Genomic DNA, 18,924 nt, shown 5'->3' on the forward strand with positions numbered 1-18,924 from the left:
GCAATAGTAGCCACTTTAAATGTAACATACCAAAACAAAACAAACTATGCAAGACTTAGTATGCAAAACTAACTATACAATAGATTTTGTTGTTGGCAGAAATCATGATAGTGCTGTAGGATTCTATTGCATTTACATGCACGACTCTGGCCGTAATCTACACAGACTGATGCAGCATAAACAATTAGACATGCAGTAGGCCTATATGCAAATAGACCATTGCCATATATGGATCTGTACCGTTCACTTTGAACTGGACTGTGTTTACAGCATTAGTGGTTGTAAGTAGATGTGCTTGTTTTGAGATCAACACGAGAGCTGCATGTAGACACGTGTGCAAATTTGTTCATATCCTCTGCTAGTTAGTGAGTTATTAGCCCAGTTATCGATAATTTGCAGTCAGCAATGGGTAAGTGCTTGTTGCCTACAAGAGCAGACAACATTTACATTTCTAGACATCTTTAAAAAGTGAGTAGGGTAAAGAGATTTTTTTGTCTTAATCTTGAAACTCCCCATCCCGGATCCGGGATTGTGACTAAGCCTCAGGCTCATTAGCATAACGCAACGTTAACGATTTCTGAAAATCGCAAATAAAATTAAAATAATGCGTTTGCTCTCAAGCTTAGCCTTTTCTTAACAACACTGTCATCTCAGATTTTCAAAATATGCTTTTGAACCATAGAAATTGACTAATTTGTGTAAGAGTATGCAAAGCTAGCATAGCATTTTGTGTAGCATGTAGCACGCAACATTTTCACAAAAGCCAGATAACCAAATAAATAAAATCATTTACCTTTGAAGAGCTTCTGATGTTTTCAATGAGGAGACTCCCAGCCACATACCAAATGCGCAGTGTTTCCTGAAAGCGTCTGTGTGTAGGAGAAATCGTTCCGTTTTCTACATTGCGCCTGGCTACCGAAACGAACCGAAAATGCAGTCACCTACAACGTGAAACTTTTTCCGGATTAACTACATAATATCGACCGAAACATGGCAAACGTTGTTTGGAATCAATCCTCAAGGTGTTTTTTCACATATCTCTTCATTGACATGCAGTTCATGGAAGCTTGCTTCTCTCTCTGTGCCCCATGGAAAAATACTGGCAGGTGACTTTTGCGCACCAATTTCGGCGCAGGACACCGGGCGGACACGTGGTAAATGTGGTCTCTTATGGTCAATCTTCCAACGATCTGCCTACAAATACGTCACAATGCTGCAGACACCTTGGGGAAACGACAGAAAGGGCAGACTCATTCCTCTTGCGTTCACAGCCATATAAGGAGATCATGAAAGACAGAGCCTCAAAAATCCTTGTCATTTCCTGGATGCCAAGTCATCTTGGTTTTGCCTGAAGCTCACGTTAAAGGGCACGCACAGAGAAGATATTTGTATTTCTGGACACGTCAGAGTGTTTTCTTTCGAACAGTAGCAATTATATGCATAGTCGAGCATCTTTTTGTGACAAAATATCTTGTTTAAAACGGGAACGTTTTTCTTCCAAAAATGAAATAGCGCCACCATAAGTGTAAGAGGTTAAAGGGGCAGTGTTGTATTCTAAAACAGGCTTGAAGAAGCTAAATAGCCAATAGGCTATAATGTTATGGGAAACATGATACATTTTACTTTGTAAAGTGGCTTGTTGCATCAAACAACACAAGAAACTTTTCAGTCACCTCCTTGTCTGAAGGACAAGTGGATAAACAGGTTCATGTCAAGCCCTGCATGTTTCTTTCAAAAGTCTCATGGGATGTAGATCGACATTGAACACTACACATCGGCTGCTACTGTAGACTGAATGATAGAACAGCTATTTCCATGTTAAAACATTATGGGATGCATTTTCTCAATTGTTTTTGATGGTAGGCCACTCTGGTAGGCTTACATTATGATCAAATAGCCACAGTAGCCTACTAGACCACTGTCTGAAAGTGTAACTTAAAGCGGGTACAGCCTCAGTGTTCACAGAACACAAGCACTGGGAGTTGCACAGAATTTTCACAACATTCAAGTCAGCAGAGCTAACAATTGCTCAGTGCCAAAAGGTTTTTGAGGGAACATTGGTTAACAGGTACGAATACTTTCTGAAGGCACTGTATATAAAAACAAAATATGTTCAGAACCTTCTTTAGAGGTTCCTACACAAATACATATTTTTTATTGTGAAGTTCCCTCTATTTAAACATGCACAATAATTAAATGTATCTTACCCTTGATGCGCTCAGGTTGCTCTGCTTCCTCCCCCAATTGATACATCATTCCGACTTCTGCACCTCATTGGATTGTTTACAGACATGTCATCACATATTGTCATATTGTCCTTTCTAGAGTGATCTCCCTGTGTGAGCTACCAATAACCCACGTGTATCCCTGATAACAACAAAACACTAAACACAAGAGTGGTATTGTCTCCAAAGCACTCTGTGGAGCAAACACACACACACACAAATGCACGTACCTCGGGCCACCCTGACCCCTGTCAACAAAGACAATCTGCAGTATTGTAAGCCACCTCCTCTCCATGTGGACAACCACGCTACACAACACTGGCACCATATGGAGCTGATATCATTGAGGAAACAGCAGCATTTATATACACAGAAAAATTGTTTTACAGTGTCTGTGTTCTTCTACCAGAGTTAAACCTGTCCTCATCAATCTGTCTGATGAGCAGGGAGGTTACAGTCGAAGAGGATCTGTGAATTCATCACTTTTCAGTCATTTAGAGATGCAGTTTTGTTCTTTCTTTCACACTCTAGTACAGATGTAGGATGTTAATTTAATTATTCTGTTGCTGATCATTTAAAAGAGTTCTAAAGATGATCATTTCCACTTTAAAATGTCAGACTTGATTTGCACTAATGAAAAATGTATAAAACATGTTCTTTATCCATTCATTATAATCCACATAATAATTCACATTTGCTGCAGGACTATTTTTCTGCTGTAGCAAACTGGCTCAAATGAAATCCTACATCTGTATACAGCACCACAGAGTAAATAGACATACTTTAGATGCTAACTTACAGAGGATCGTACGCACGCACACACACACACACAATTTGTTGATATCACTAGTGTATGTTAGGACAGGTGGTATGTTAGGACTGGTGGTATATTAGGATTAGTGGTATGTAAGGACTAGTAAGGACTAGGACTTTGTTGGAGCTAGGAACCCATGCACTTCGCTACACCCGCAATAACATCTGCTAAATATGTGTATGCGACCAATAAAATTGTATTTGATTTGACACACACACATAAACACGCACGCCCGCATGCACGCCCGCATGCACGCACGCACGCACACACACACACACACACAAAATCAGAAATAACTTTCTCTGTTAGTAATTAGCTGCTCCTCTCGCTCTCTGTCACTCGCTTCCTGCTTGGAGTTTGCTCTGCATGCGCTTTGCACATGGTTTTGGATCTGTGAGTATCCATGGCAACTGCTCGGCTTGGGCTGCTTTGCTCAATGACGAGACATGAGAGAGCAGTTAGCTACCTTTCGTCACTCTAAATCCCGACAAACCTCAACAAACATTATTTTCTGTAAAAAAATCTCTCCTGTCTTATATTTGACAAAGTTGAAGCACTTCTGACACCATGTTATGATCTTAGTCAGATATGACTGTACTGCGCAGCAGAGCACGAGCAAATGGCTCAGCTTCAATATGTTAATGATCAATTTAGTGATACCCGAGCCCTGCCCGTATCCTACTTATTGATGAAAAAATAGCTTCTACCCAGTCTAAAACCAATGTATAATGTCGAGGCCTGTAAGGCTCAGGTCGTGTAGCAGAGCTCTAGCTCTTACCTAGCTGTAGCTCCATGTTGCTGATCTTGTTCTCAGAAGGATAAAGGATCTTCGGTGGCTTGTCAGTCAGAGGGGCTGGAACAAAGAAACACACAGTTTAAACATGTTAGATGTCACTCACAAACATGAGAATGCCAAGGCATTGTCAACACCACCATACTGCTACTGAACCTTGCTTTTTTAAAGGCATAGACAAAAGTCATATAGGCCAACTTAGTAAGAGTAAAGATACAGTGAGAGGGATAGACAGAGAGAGGGAGACAGACAGAGGGAGACAGTGAGAGGGAGACAGAGAGAGGGAGACAGAGAGAGGGAGACAGGGAGAGGGAGACAGAGAGAGGGAGAAAGAGAGAGGGAGACAGTGAGAGGGAGACAGAGAGAGGGAGACAGAGAGAGGGAGACAGTGAGAGGGAGACTGAGAGAGGGAGAAAGGTAGAGGGAGACAGAGAGAAGGAGACAGAGAGAGGGAGACAGAGAGAGGGAGACAGAGAGGGGGAGATAGAGAGAGGGAGATAGAGAGAGGGAGACAGAGAGAGGGATAGACAGAGAGAGGGATAGACAGAGAGAGGGAGAGAGGGATAGACAGAGAGAGGGAGACAGAGAGAGGGAGACAGAGAGAGGGAGACAGAGAGAGGGAGACAGGGAGAGGGAGACAGAGAGAGTGAGACAGAGAGAGGGAGACAGAGAGAGGGAGACAGAGAGGGGGAGATAGAGAGAGGGAGACAGAGAGAGGGATAGACAGAGAGAGGGATAGACAGAGAGAGGGAGACAGAGAGAGGGAGACAGAGAGAGGGAGACAGAGAGAGGGATATACAGAGAGAGGGAGACAGAGAGAGGGAGACAGAGAGAGGGATATACAGAGAGAGGGATAGACAGAGAGAGGGATACAGAGAGAGGGAGACAGAGTGAGGGAGACAGAGAGAAGGAGACAGAGAGAGGGAGACAGAGAGAGGGAGACAGAGAGAAGGAGACAGAGAGAGGGAGACAGAGAGAGGGAGACAGAGAGAGGGAGACAGAGAGAGGGAGACAGAGAGAGGGGGACAGAGAGAGGGAGACAGAGAGGGGGATAGACAGAGAGAGGGATAGACAGAGAGGGAGACAGAGAGAGGGAGACAGAGAGAGGGAGACAGAGAGAGGGAGACAGAGAGAGGGAGACAGAGAGAGGGAGACAGAGAGAGGGAGACAGAGAGAAGGAGACAGAGAGAGGGAGACAGAGAGAGGGAGACAGAGAGATGGAGACAGAGAGAGGGAGACAGAGAGAGGGAGACAGAGAGAGGGAGACAGAGAGAGGGAGACAGAGAGGGGAGACAGAGAGAGGGATAGACAGAGAGGGAGACAGAGAGGGGGATAGACAGAGAGAGGGATAGACAGAGAGGGGAGACAGAGAGAGGGAGACAGAGAGAAGGAGACAGAGAGAGGGAGACAGAGAGAGGGAGACAGAGAGAGGGAGACAGAGAGGGGGAGACAGAGAGAGGGATAGACAGAGAGGGAGACAGAGAGAGGGAGACAGAGAGAGGGAGACAGAGAGAGGGAGACAGAGAGAGGGATATACAGAGAGAGGGAGACAGAGAGAGGGAGACAGAGTGAGGGAGACAGAGAGAGGGAGACAGAGAGAGGGATAGACAGAGAGAGGGATACAGAGAGAGGGAGACAGAGTGAGGGAGACAGAGAGAAGGAGTCAGAGAGAGGGAGACAGAGAGAGGGAGACAGAGAGAAGGAGACAGAGAGAGGGAGACAGAAAGAGGGGGACAGAGAGAGGAAGACAGAGAGAGGGGGACAGAGAGAGGAAGACAGAGAGAGGGACAGCCAGAGAGAGGGTGATAGAGAGAGGGAGACAGAGAGAGGGAGACAGAGAGAAGGAGACAGAGAGAAGGAGACAGAGAGAGGGAGACAGAGAGAGGGAGACAGAGAGAGGGAGACAGGGAGAGGGAGACAGAGAGAGGGAGACAGAGAGAGGGACAGACAGAGAGAGGGAGATAGAGAGAGGGAAGCAGAGAGAATGAGACAGAGAGAGGGAGACAGAGAGAGGGAGACAGAGAGAGGGAGGGAGAGAGAGGGAGACAGAGAGAGGGAGACAGAGAGAAGGAGACAGAGAGAGGGAGACAGGGAGTGGGAGACAGAGAGAGGGAGACAGAGAGAGGGAGACAGAGAGAGGGAGACAGAGTGAGGGAGACAGAGAGAGGGAGACAGAGAGAGGGATAGACAGAGAGAGGGAGACATAGAGAGGGATAGACAGAGAGAGGGATAGACAGAGAGAGGGATAGACAGAGAGAGGGAGACAGAGAGAGGGATAGACAGAGAGAGGGAGACAGAGAGAGCTTTTGAATTTTTGCCGTCTCCAATGCAAGGACGTCCTTCTCTGAAACAGAAAACTCCTAACAGTACATCCAGTCCTCCGGTAGCACAAAACATCAGTTTCCTAAAATGCTCTGTTGTATTAATTATACCTGACACTATAACAGAACCCTCAAAAAGCAAGTAAGCATTCACATAGTCTGGATCCTGCAACAGAAAACAGACTAGCAGGAAGGGATGGTGCAGTGTTGGTTATGTCATATTCACAATGAGCTAATGGACACCAGTGGAATGACAGCAAAGAACATCTCATGTTATCAAATCAAAGACAACACGTACACTAGATCTCTCTCTCATCCCCTCTCTCTGATGCTATGAATCTCAACTCTGTTCCTCCTGTCTTCCCTTGTTCTCCATTATCTTTCACTACAGAGTGATATTCCTCTCTGTTGCCTATATAAATGACGTACATTTAGTCTGGCCTATTTGCGCTAATCAATTTGACAATGATTTGACACAGACATGACACCAGTTAATGGTGCTCAGTGTTTGAACAAACATCATTGTGAGTGTATGAGAGAGAGAAAGAGTGACAGAGAGAGCGAGAGAGACACTATATTGAGACTGCATGCAGAATTCTGCAAAACCATCATCTATGTACAACGTAAAACACCAAATAATGCATGCGGAGCAGAATTAGGCCGATACCCGCTAATTATCAAAATCCAGAATAGAGCTTTTAAATTCTACAACCACCTAAAAGTAAGTGATTCCCAAACCTTCCATAAAACAGCCATCACCTACAGAGAGACAAACCTGGAGAAGAGTCCCCTAAGCAAGTGTTGGGGAATAATCAGAATTAGTTGGGTAACACAGATAGGATCTTTTATATTCATCATATGTTTGTAAGTTACTTCTCATCAGAATGTTATTTTTGTTGTACTATAGTGGTGGCCATTGGCAGTTATCTGTTCTCTGTCAGGACTAAGTTGCTTGGGCCGCAGAGAGGGGAGAGGTCAAGGTGTCATCATGTGTAAACATATCTTTTGCTCCACTGTGTCTGTGTGTCAATCACTCCCTACTTTTCCCATCGGGGAGAGGAGGATGGCAGTGTCTGGAATCATTATATGCTCCCTCTCTCTTAACCTATAGCCTCACTCTCCTCTCCGTGAGCTTGTCCAGGATTGGTTGTATTTAGAATTGGTTGTATCTAAATGACAATTTGTTATATATCACAGGGTGGGGGTAATGTCTTGGTACAATTTTTTACCAAGGACAAAATAAGAGCTTTGTTTAGGAGACCAAACTGAACGATAATTTATAGCCAACTCTGTCTGCTGTTGTCTCCTCTCTGAAGTAAAGTCTTTCTTTGTGTAAGTTCCTGGGACCTGTGGATTGTCATGCCGTCTAGGGGGGGTGGATCTTCGCTATAAAGGATCCCATTTGCCATTATGTTGGGACTCTCAACTTTTCATTATAGATACTGAACTGTTGAAAGTCAAAATGCTATTGCAATGTGGGATGGACTTTCAGAGAATTCATTGATAGACACTGAATTGATCTGAGAGTCACAGGGTTTGTGATAGAGCTCATATAATTAAAGATGGACTTTGATAACTAACTCTGACTTGGGTGTGTGGTTTGCTCCCATGATTTGGTAAATAGGGGAAATTTCCATGACATAATCAACATCAACATCCACATCTTTGGCATCCGGGGAACAGTGGGTTAACTGCCTTGTTTAGGGGCAGAACAAGATTTTTACCTGGTCAGCTCGGGGATTCAATCCAGCAACCTTTCGGTTACAGGCCCAATGCTCTAACCACTAGGCAGGAGGAGGTGTGACAGTGTGATGGTGCTTTGCTGGTGACACTGTCAGTGATTTTTTAGAATTCAAGGCACACTTAGCCAGCATGGCTACCACAGCATTCTGTAGCAATAGGCCATCCCATCTGGTTTGCACTTAGAGGGACTATCATTTGTTTTTCAACAGGACAACGAACCAAAACACACCTCCAGGCTGTGTAAGGGTTACTTGACCAAGATGGAGAGTGCTGCATCAAATTACCTGGCCTCCACAATCATCCGATCTCAACACAATTGAGTTGGACTGCAGAGTGAAAGAAAAGCAGCCAACAAGTGCTCAGCATATGTGGGAACTCCTTCAAGACTGTTGGAATAGCACAATGTGGAAAGCTGTCATCAAGGGTGGGTACTTTGAAGAATCTCAAATCTAAAATAAATATTTGGTTAACACTTTTTTCATTTCTACATGATTCCCTTTACATTATTTCATAGTTTTTATGTCTGAACTATTATTCTACAATGTAGAAAATAGTAGAAGTAAAGAAAAACCGAATCTTTGACTCGTACTGTACATAATGTCACCATTCAAAAGCTATACGGTACTACATACAGCAAGAATTTTTTGCAATGTTGAAGGACATAACTCCTGGTACCAGAATCGCCCAGAATACACAGCGCAGCCCATTGACGTTGCATGGGCAACGCTTCCCATCTTCTCAAAAGTATATCTGCCATTGTGAATTTTAGACTGCACTCTGTGAGGCACATCGATCTGCAGGTTGAACATTGTGAGATGGTAGACTCCTAAATTTATAGTGCAGTTTGTTTAGACGATTTTACAGCTAACTAGCTATGTTACATGCTAATATTGTCTTTGCTATTATTGTGTGTAGCTATGTTTGCCAGCCAGCCAGCTAGCCAGCCAGCTAGCCCATAGAGAGCGTTGTATTGTGGATTTCAAACCAAATCAAAGCAAAGTTTATTTGTCATGTGTGCCAAATACAATACAACTTACAGTGAAATGCTTACTTACAGGCTCTAACCAATAATGCAAAAAATGTATTAGGTGAACAATAGGTAGGTAAAGAAATAAAACAACAGTAAAAAGACTGTATACAGTGGCGAGGCTATAAAAGTAGCGAGGCTACAAACAGACACCCGTTAGTCAGACTGATTGAGGTAGTATGTACATGTAGATATGGTTAAAGTGACTATGCATATATGATGAACAGAGAGTAGCAGTAGTGTAAAAGAAGGGGTTGGCGGGTGGTGGGTGGGACACAATGCAGATAGCCTGGTTAGCCAATGTGCACTGGTTGGTCGGCCCAATTGAGGTAGTATGTACATGAATGTATAGTTAAAGTGACTATGTATATATGATAAACAGAGGGTAGCAGCGGAGTAAAAAGAGGGGTTGGGGGGCACACAATGCAAATAGTTTGGGTAGCCATTTGATTACCTGTTCAGTGTGTCACGAACCGGCTCAAAGCCCGTAACAAAGGGAGACAACGTGGAGATAAGGAGTAGCAATGTATATATATTTATTAAATAAGTAACTAAGTATAATATACAATGGTGTGTGTAATCAGTAATCAGCAGTGTAAGTGAGTGTTTTGCATGCATGAATGTGATAATGCAGGTTGTTGAAAGGTGCCAAAGCAAATAAACAAAAGACCACCAAGAACCACAACACAATCTACAATGGTGTCTGCATGGAGAGAGTCTCCTCCATGAATGTAGAGGAGGTCTATTTATCCTGGGACACACCTGGCCCAGGTGTTTCCCATGTAGCTGACGACCCTCCCCAACTCCGCCCACCGGCATCCTAATAAGGAAACAAGAACAAACAGAATACAGCAGATGGAGTGGGAGGGTCGTCACATTCCCCCATAAAACCGGGGACCAACAAGGACCCCGGAAGAAAATACCAGCCTCTAAGTTCCAAATTGACACAGCTTCTGCACCACAAATTGATGAGGGTCTATGTGTTCACCCTAGCCAACCTCCTCCACAGACCTCAGCAACCTTCACACAGGAAGCAACATTTAAGAGGAAAGAAGAACACAAGACCAGGCGGGAGCAGACAGGACAGAGAGAACATGACAATACGTAACAATGGTCAGTCACGTAAACATTTAGGAACAGGGCGCACGAGAGAGAGCATCAGCAATCACGTTTTCAGTTCCCCGGATGTGGCGCACATCGAGATGGAATGATTGTAAAAATAAACACCATCTCATTATCCTCTGGTTTGGACACATCATGGACCTCAAAAAGTGAGGGGGTTATGGTCGGTGTAGACCACAATAGGTACTACCCCCGACCCGACATACACTTCGAAGTGTTGTAGCGCCCAAATGAGTGCTAGCGCTTCCTTTTCAATAACTGAATAATTCAACTGATAATCGTTAAACTTTTTAGAAAAGAAACTAATAGGCCTCTCAATCCCAGACACATCTGCTTGCAGCAAAACTGCACCTGCCCCCACATGACTAGCATCCACCTGCAAGGTAAATGACAAATCCATGCGAGGAGCAGCCAGCACCGGAGTTGAGGTAAGCAACCTCTTTACATCTTCAAAAGCGTGTTGACAACGAGTAGACCACACATAAACAGCCTTAGCTTTCAGCAGATCTGTCAAGGGAGCGACCACAGTGGAGAAGTTACTACAAAAACTACGGTAATAACCAATCATGCCCAAGAAACGCATTAGTTCCTTTTTAGTAGTTGGTGGTGGAAAAGCATCAATAGCCACCACTTTAGCCCGAACAGGACGCACTTCCCCCTGCCCAACCACTTTTCCAAGGTATGTAACGGTCGCCTGAGCAAACTCACATTTAGCCAGATTGATTGTGAGGCGACCCGCAGCCAGACGTTCGAACAAGGCTTGAATACGGGACAGATGTTCTTCCCAAGTATCTGCATATATCACTACATCGTCCAAATAAACAGCGCACCCGGTCAGACCGGCGACAACCCTGTTCATAAGTCGCTGAAAAGTGGCAGGTGCATTGCGCAAACCGAAACTCATAACCGAATACGAGTACAGACCAAAGGGTGTAATAAAGGCAGAGATTTCACGTGCCCTACTCGTCAGTGGCACCTGCCAATAGCCTTTTAACAGGTCAAATTTGCTCACAAACTTAGCTGCACCGACTTGATCAACACAGTCCTCCATTCGAGGGAGAGGAAATTAATCTGGCTTTGTGACACTATTTACCTTACGGTAGTCCGTACAAAATCGGTTTGTTCCATCCGGTTTACTGACCAAGATACAGGGAGAAGCCCAACTGGAGAAAGAAGGCTCTGCTATCTTACTCTCCAGCATGTACTTGACCTCAGCATCCAGACAACGTAGTTTCTCTGAAGAAACTCTATAGAACCGCTGACGAATGGGGTCAGCACCTCCAATGTCAATATCATGTTCTATTAAGTGTGTAGGTGTATCTGAAAATAAACCTGGAAAGCTCTGAATCAGACCAACCATCTCTTCACGCCCATCATCAGGTAGGTGAGTGAGAAGACTGTCTAAAATATCCAGTGTTTCTGAATTTTTTAATCTACCCTGCAATATACAATCGTCAGGACCAGGAACATCTTCCTCCTCATGCCCAGATCTAGCACGACAAGAACTCAAGGAAACAACTGTATCAGCCAAAAGAACAGGTTTACCGTGCTCTGTAGAATCCCACTGTTCAGTCTCAGAGGAACGTGCATAATAGGGTTTTAACAGATTTACATGGCACAGCTGGTGTGCTTTCCTCCGTTCTGGAGTGGCAACTAGATAATTTTGCTCAGTGTACTGGCGCACCACTGTATATGGACCTTGAAACTTAGCTTGTAAAGGAGAACCAACAATTGGCAGCAGAGCAAGAACCTGGTCACCTGGACTAAAGTGACGAGGCTCAGTTCGGCGATCAAATATGCCCTTCATCCTCTCCTGTGCAGATGATAACTTCTCTTTAGCCATTTCACCAGCGGCGTACAGCCGTCGCCGAAAATCACACACATACGATAATAGGGACTGAGGAGGCTCGGGAGACTTCCAGTCATCCTGGAGAACGGATAAAAGTCCACACGCCCTATGTCCAAACACAAGGTCATTTGGACTGAAACCTGTGCTCTCCTGTGAAACTTCCCTAGCAGCTAACAGTAACCAAGGCAACCCCTCCTCCCAATCCTTATCCATCTCAGTACAATAAGCTCTCAACAAAGACTTAAGAGTTTGATGGAAACGTTCCAGTGCTCCTTGACTTTGCGCGTGATAGGCGCTAGACAAATTGTGTTTAATATGGAGCTGTTGAAGAACCTGACTAAACAGATTAGAGGTGAAATTAGAGCCTTGATCACTCTGAATGACCTTAGGGATTCCAAACAATGAGAGAAACTGAGTTAAAGCTTTTAACACAGATTTAGTCGTGATAGATCGAAGAGGATAGGCAGCAGGAAACCTAGTGGTCTGACACATCACAGTGAACAGGTAACTGCTACCCTTTTTAGAACGAGGCAGAGGACCCACACAGTCAATAATCAGATACTCAAAAGGTTGGCTAAGTACAGGAATAGGAAACAATGGAACTGGTTTAATAGCTTGATTAGGCTTACCAGTTAATTGACAGGTGTGACAAGTTTTGATAAAATCAGAAACATCCCTCTTTAATCTAGGCCAAAAGAAATGTCTTAATATGCGATTGTAGGTTTTCCTCACCCCCATATGTCCAGCAACGTCGCTGTGAGAAGTTTCCAACACCAACTCACGAAGCTTAACTGGTACAACAACCTGACTAATTGCGTCCCCTAGAAAACAACTATCATGAGACACCCACTTTCTCATCAGGACATCCTCTTGGAGAAAATAGCCATGGGCGACATCTCCCAACTGTTCCACAGGCACAATTTGGTCACGCAACTCTTCTAACGTGGGGTCATTCCGTTGTGCATTGATTAGATCTGAGCGGGTTACAGATAACGGGATAACAGGGAAAACAGTGACATACTTTGTATTATTATCATTAGTCGGAGCAGTGACCAGTTCGCCACGACCCATAGAACGTGTCACTGCACACGCAGAGAACACCTCTGGGAAACTCTGTACACTCTCATCAGGAATCCCAACAAATGACGGCTTAGTGGAAACCACTAGAGATGGAAACACGACAGGCCATACACGCTCACCAGCCAAGTTATTCCCAAGGATCACGTCGATACCCTCAATAGGCAACGAAGGACGCACCCCCATAACAACTTCACCCTTCACCAGCCCACAATCCAACATCAGTTTATGCAATGGAACTGACAGAGTGTTCAAACCTATTCCCCTAATTAGAACACTATTCCCTGAATCAGTCTCAGCAGAAAAGGGTAACACAGACTCCAACACAAATGATTCAGAGGCTCCTGTGTCTCTCAGGATCTTCACTGCCACTAGGTCTTTACTTCCTAACATAGACACAAAACCTTCCGTAATGAAAGGTAAATAGTCTGGATCAATATGGACTTTCACATTCTCTTGGGCCTGAGGAAATGAGTCATGGGTGAACTGATGTGGAACAGGTGCAGCTAACGCGGTAGGCTTAGATTTAGCGTAAGCACCCTTTGCCTTGAGAAGTGGACATTCGTTTTTCCAATGACCTGAACCTTGACAGTAGTGACACTCCTGCCCAAAGTCAGCTTTACCATGGGAGTCAGGCTCAACCCGAGTTGGATAGAACTCTGCCCGTGAACCAAAGTATCTCGGTGAGCGAAGCCCAAATCTATCCGAACGCCCCCACTCTTTCCGAATACGGGGCTCTGCAAAGACACTTTTGTGAGTCAACACATACTCGTCCGCCAAAACCGCAGCTTCAGCAACATTCTTTACTTTCTGTTCGTTAATATACGTGGCAATACGATCAGGAATTGTGTCTTTAAATTGCTCTAACATAATCAGATCACACAGCCCTTGGAAAGTCACAACTGCAGAGGCGGAACACCAGCGATTAAACTGTAAAGATAATTGTCGCGCAAACTCAACATGAGTCTGCTTATCATCCCTTTTAAAGTCCTAAATCGTTGGCGGTAAGCCTCAGGGACCAATTCATAAATCTGTAACACAGCTGTTTTAACTTTATCATAACTGGCACTGTCATGTACACTAAGAGCTGAATATGCTTCCTGCGCCTTACCAGTCAGCACACACTGCAACATTAAAGTGCGGTCAGAATCAGGCCAACTCCTAGCGTCAGCAACCCGCTCAAACAACGAAAAGAATGTCTCGGGGTCCCTTTCATTAAACTGAGGCAATAACCGTAAGTTCCCAACAATATCAAATGTCTCTGGGGCACGACCAAAAACGGAACTACCCCTAGGTAAATCTGGGTCACCTTCCCAAAACAAACTCTCCCCTGAGATCTTTCCTTCCCTAACCAACTCTATACGTTCTTGTTGCAACTTGAGCTTTGCACGCTCCATATCTTGTTTAAATGCCAATTCCTTTTCATATTTTATACGATCATGCTCTAGCTTCTCACGATCATGCTCCAGCTGTAACAGAAGCAGTTCTTTCTGCTGTTCAAAAAGAAGGCTACTAGGACTAACCGATGGAATGGCCATTGTAACATTACTGGGAGACGACCAATCCTCAGCAGAGGCTGGCCCAGTGGTAACTTTAAGAATACCACTCTCCATCAGATTGGCCTTCAATATCAACCTAATAGAATTTTTTAGACGTTTATCACTAATCTCAACCTTGTAGTGTTCCGCGACCTTCAACAGCTGTTCTTTAGTACCTAAATCTAACAATCCCTCCGATGGAGAGCGAATGAACTCATCTACATAAGACGCCATGACGCTCTTCCCTTCTGCTGAGCAAACCAGACTACAACCCGAGAATTGACAATCACCCTGAGCACCACAGAAGAGATGAGATATGGAGCTTCCCCAAAACCTACAATAACTCAACCCTAGTCTTCGTGCAGATTTGCGGTGGGAATTTACGCACTGTAGCCCGCTGGCAAGGAAAAACTCCCCAGCATGCTGGTAAATTCCACCAAGCCACGGATGTGCCCCCGAGACAACTGCTCAGTCCACAGACACCACACAAAAATAACAAACATTAACCATGCCCAACATATTCCAAAAATGAAACACGTCGCTAAACCTATCAGGGGAAAAAGGCTATAGCTCCAGGTAGCAAGTTCCACTACCCTACCCAAATCTCCCACTGAGGTACACAGCCGATTACTCACCTCAGACTGACGTCCCAACAGAAAGTAGAACAAGAGTTCAGGCTAAGCAGGGCCTGGAAACTAACCATTATACTCTCTCCAACACAGCACACAAACAAAATAACAAAGGCAACCAATACTGGGCCTATCACACGCAAACAAAATATGCAAACCAAACACGTACCTCCACGGCCTCCCAAACCAATAGTTCAAAAGATCCCGGATGAGCCCCCACTTGTCACGAACCGGCTCAAAGCCCGTAACAAAGGGAGACAACGTGGAGATAAGGAGTAGCAATGTATATATATTTATTAAATAAGTAACTAAGTATAATATACAATGGTGTGTGTAATCAGTAATCAGCAGTGTAAGTGAGTGTTTTGCATGCATGAATGTGATAATGCAGGTTGTTGAAAGGTGCCAAAGCAAATAAACAAAAGACCACCAAGAACCACAACACAATCTACAATGGTGTCTGCATGGAGAGAGTCTCCTCCATGAATGTAGAGGAGGTCTATTTATCCTGGGACACACCTGGCCCAGGTGTTTCCCATGTAGCTGACGACCCTCCCCAACTCCGCCCACCGGCATCCTAATAAGGAAACAAGAACAAACAGAATACAGCAGACGGAGTGGGAGGGTCGTCACAAGTGGTCTTATGGCATGGGGGTAAAAACTGTTGTGAAGCCTTTTTGTCCTACACTTGGCACTCTGGTACCGCTTGCCATGTGGTAGTAAAGAGAACAGTCTATGACTGGGGTGGCTGGGGTCCTTGACAATTTTAAGGGCCTTCCTCTGACACCGGCTGGTTGTCTGTTGTCTGTGATCAGGCCTACCACTGTTGTGTCGCCTGCAAACTTAAGGATGGTGTTGGAGTCATGCCTGGCCATGCAGTCGTGGGTGAACAGGGAGTACAGGAGGAGACTGAGCACGCACCCCTGGGGAGCTCCAGTGTTGATGATCAGCGTGGCAGATGTGTTGCTACCTACCCTCACCACCTGGTGGGTGGCCTGTCAGGAAGTCCAGGATCCAGTTGCAGAGGGAGGTGTTTAGTCCCAGGATCCTTAGTGATGAGCTTTGAGGGTACTATAGTGTTGAACGCTGAGCTGTAGTCAATGAATAGCATTCTCACATAAGTGTTCCTTTTGTCCAGGTGGGAAAGGGCAGTGTGGAGTGCAATAGAGATTGCATCATCTGTGGATCTGTTTGGGCGGTATGCAAATTTGAGTGGGTCTAGGGTTTCTGGGATAATGGTGTTGATGTGAGCCATGACCAGCCTTTCAAAGCACTTCATGGTTACGGACATGAGTGCTACGGGCCTGTAGTCATTTAGGCAGGTTGCATTTGTGTTCTTGGGCACGGGGACTATGGTGGTCTGCCTGAAACATGTTGGTATTATAGACTCAATCAGGGACATGTTGAAAATGTCAGTGAAGACACCTGCCAGTTGGTCAGCACATGCATGGAGCACACGTCCTGGTAATCAGTCTGGCCCCGCAGCCTTGTGTATGATGACCTGTTTAAAGGTCTTACTCACGTCGGCTACGGAGAGCGTGATCACACAGTCGTCCCGAACAGCTGATGCTCTCATGCATGCCTCAGTGTTGCTTGCCTCGAAGCGAGCATAGAAGTGATTTAGCTCGTCTGGTAGGCTCGTGTCACTGGGCAGCTCGCGGCTGTGCTTCCCTCTGTAGTCTGTAATAGTTTCCAAGCCCTGCTACATCTGAGGAGCGTCGGAGCCGGTGTAATATGATTCAATCTTAGTCCTGTATTGATGCTTTGCCTGTTTGATGCTTCGTTGCAGGGCATAGCAAGATTTCTTGTAGAGTCCCGCACGTTGAAAGCGCCAGTGACTGATGTGGTGAACTCCTCAATGCCATCGGAAGAATCCCGGAACATGTTCCTGTCTGTGATAGCAAAACAATTTCTACATGGATTTTGTAGTCGATTTGAGCTGCAACAGATTTCCACAACAATTTCCCATGTTGCTTACAACCTTATTATAATGCCAAAATGAAACATTTGTTGACAAAAAAATATTGCTTCAAATATTAGTGTTAATAACGGAATTAGTGCTTTTGGGTGGATTTTCCCTGTAATTCAGAGTAGTTAAGGTTAGGTCTATGGTTTGGGGAAGGCTTAAAACAAAATAATTAAGAACGACTCCCTATTACCATCAAATATAATTAAGTATTCTCACGTCTTGCAAGAGCATCGTGAACTGTGGAGGTGCAGTGGTCTGAGCAGCGCGCTTTGACTCTGAGTATCACGAGTCTGTGCCCAGTGTTGGGTAATCTTTTTGTTTTTTGGGGGTGAGCGCCTAGGAAGGCAGATGTCCATGTTCTCAGGACCTTTTCAAACGTCCGAAATTGAAGGCTATTTCTAGTGTGTCCCATAGGGCGGGGCACAATTGTCCCAGCATCGTCCGGGTTAGGGTTTGGCTGGGGTAGCCCGTCATTGGAAGTAAGAACTTGTTCTTATCTGACTTGCCTAGTGACATAAAGGTTAAATAAAAAGTATCCGGATAGTGAGTGAGTGAGTGAGTGAGTGAGTGAGTGAGTGAGTGAGTGAGTGTGCGTGCATGCAGGTGTGTGTGTCTCTTTTTCTGTACATGTCTTATTGAGAAGTAGAGCTGATGCTGTCATGATGCTAATCGTCCAGACGGTGGATGTCAGGGCGGCCGGCTGGCTAGTGGAACATGGGAACGTTCTCCCAGGGGAACACAGAACACTTTATTACTGTTAAAAGCCTTTATGTGTTTTGGGAGGGATGGGCTCCTCTCTTCAGGGAGAGATAAAATAGAATTGGGTCATGCACAGTATGTACAAGCCTTAGCATCCAGAGACAGTTAGTGTGTTGGGATGTTTTAATATCCTTCTCCTCCCAAGGATAGTAAAACAAGGACAATTCTGACAAGTGGGGACAGTTGGCCGGTCCCCACAGGGAAAAGGCTCTTTTAGGCAAGTGGTTAGTTTTAGGGTTAGGGTTAAAATTAGGGTTAGAATTATGGTTGGGCGATGAGGTTTCGGGTTAGGATTATGGTTAGGGGTAAGGTTAGGGTTTAGGTTTGTAATTGTAATTTATTATAGCAACCTGCCCAGGGACTGCGGTTGAACATTTGTCAGCTGGCTAAAACAGTCCCTTTTACTGAAAAGTTGATTAATGTGGACTGTCTAAACTCAATCAATTCAGGTAAAGGTTAGGGTTAGGGTTAGGTTAATGTTAGGGTTAGGGAAAATAGGATTTTGAATGGCAATCAATTGATTGGTTCCCACAAGGATAGTAAAACAAACATGTTTGTGTGTGTGTTTACAAAGTGACCGCTCTGTGAATGTACATATTAGCTCATTATAAGGTCATTATAAAGTCCATTGCAAAAGTCATTAGAAAGGTCACCTCATAATAGCCTAACAATAGAAGACAGATCCTTCAGACCTGCATGTTAACCTTTCCTATCCTTTTACATCACCAGTCCTGTCCTTTTACATCACCAGTCCTGTCCTTTTACATCACCAGTCCTGTCCTTTTACATCACCAGTCCTATCCTTTTACATCACCAGTCCTGTCCTTTTACATCACCAGTCCTATCCTTTTACATCACCAGTCCTATCCTTTTACATCACCAGTCCTGTCCTTTTACATCACCAGTCCTGTCCTTTTACATCACCAGTCCTGTCCTTTTACATCACCAGTCCTATCCTTTTACATCACCAGTCCTGTCCTTTTACATCACCAGTCCTATCCTTTTACATCACCAGTCCTGTCCTTTTACATCACCAGTCCTATCATTTTACATCACCA

The 18,924-nt window shown here is 44.7% G+C and overlaps 1 protein-coding gene across 1 annotated transcript in view; it reads right to left on the bottom strand.

The window, feature by feature from the left end:
- Positions 1-3,816: 3,816 nt before the first annotated feature.
- The window catches only part of LOC135519055 (interleukin-1 receptor accessory protein-like 1-A), a 332,630-nt gene continuing 317,522 nt past the window's right edge, over positions 3,817-18,924 (bottom strand). Inside the window, exon 6 of the mRNA XM_064944099.1 lies at positions 3,817-3,892. Coding sequence (XP_064800171.1) covers positions 3,884-3,892 — 9 coding nt within the window. The 3' untranslated portion in view covers positions 3,817-3,883. The remainder of the gene's footprint in view (positions 3,893-18,924) is intronic.

The sequence above is a fragment of the Oncorhynchus masou genome, chromosome 29, assembly GCF_036934945.1.
Source record: "Oncorhynchus masou masou isolate Uvic2021 chromosome 29, UVic_Omas_1.1, whole genome shotgun sequence".
Classification (NCBI taxonomy): domain Eukaryota; kingdom Metazoa; phylum Chordata; class Actinopteri; order Salmoniformes; family Salmonidae; genus Oncorhynchus; species Oncorhynchus masou.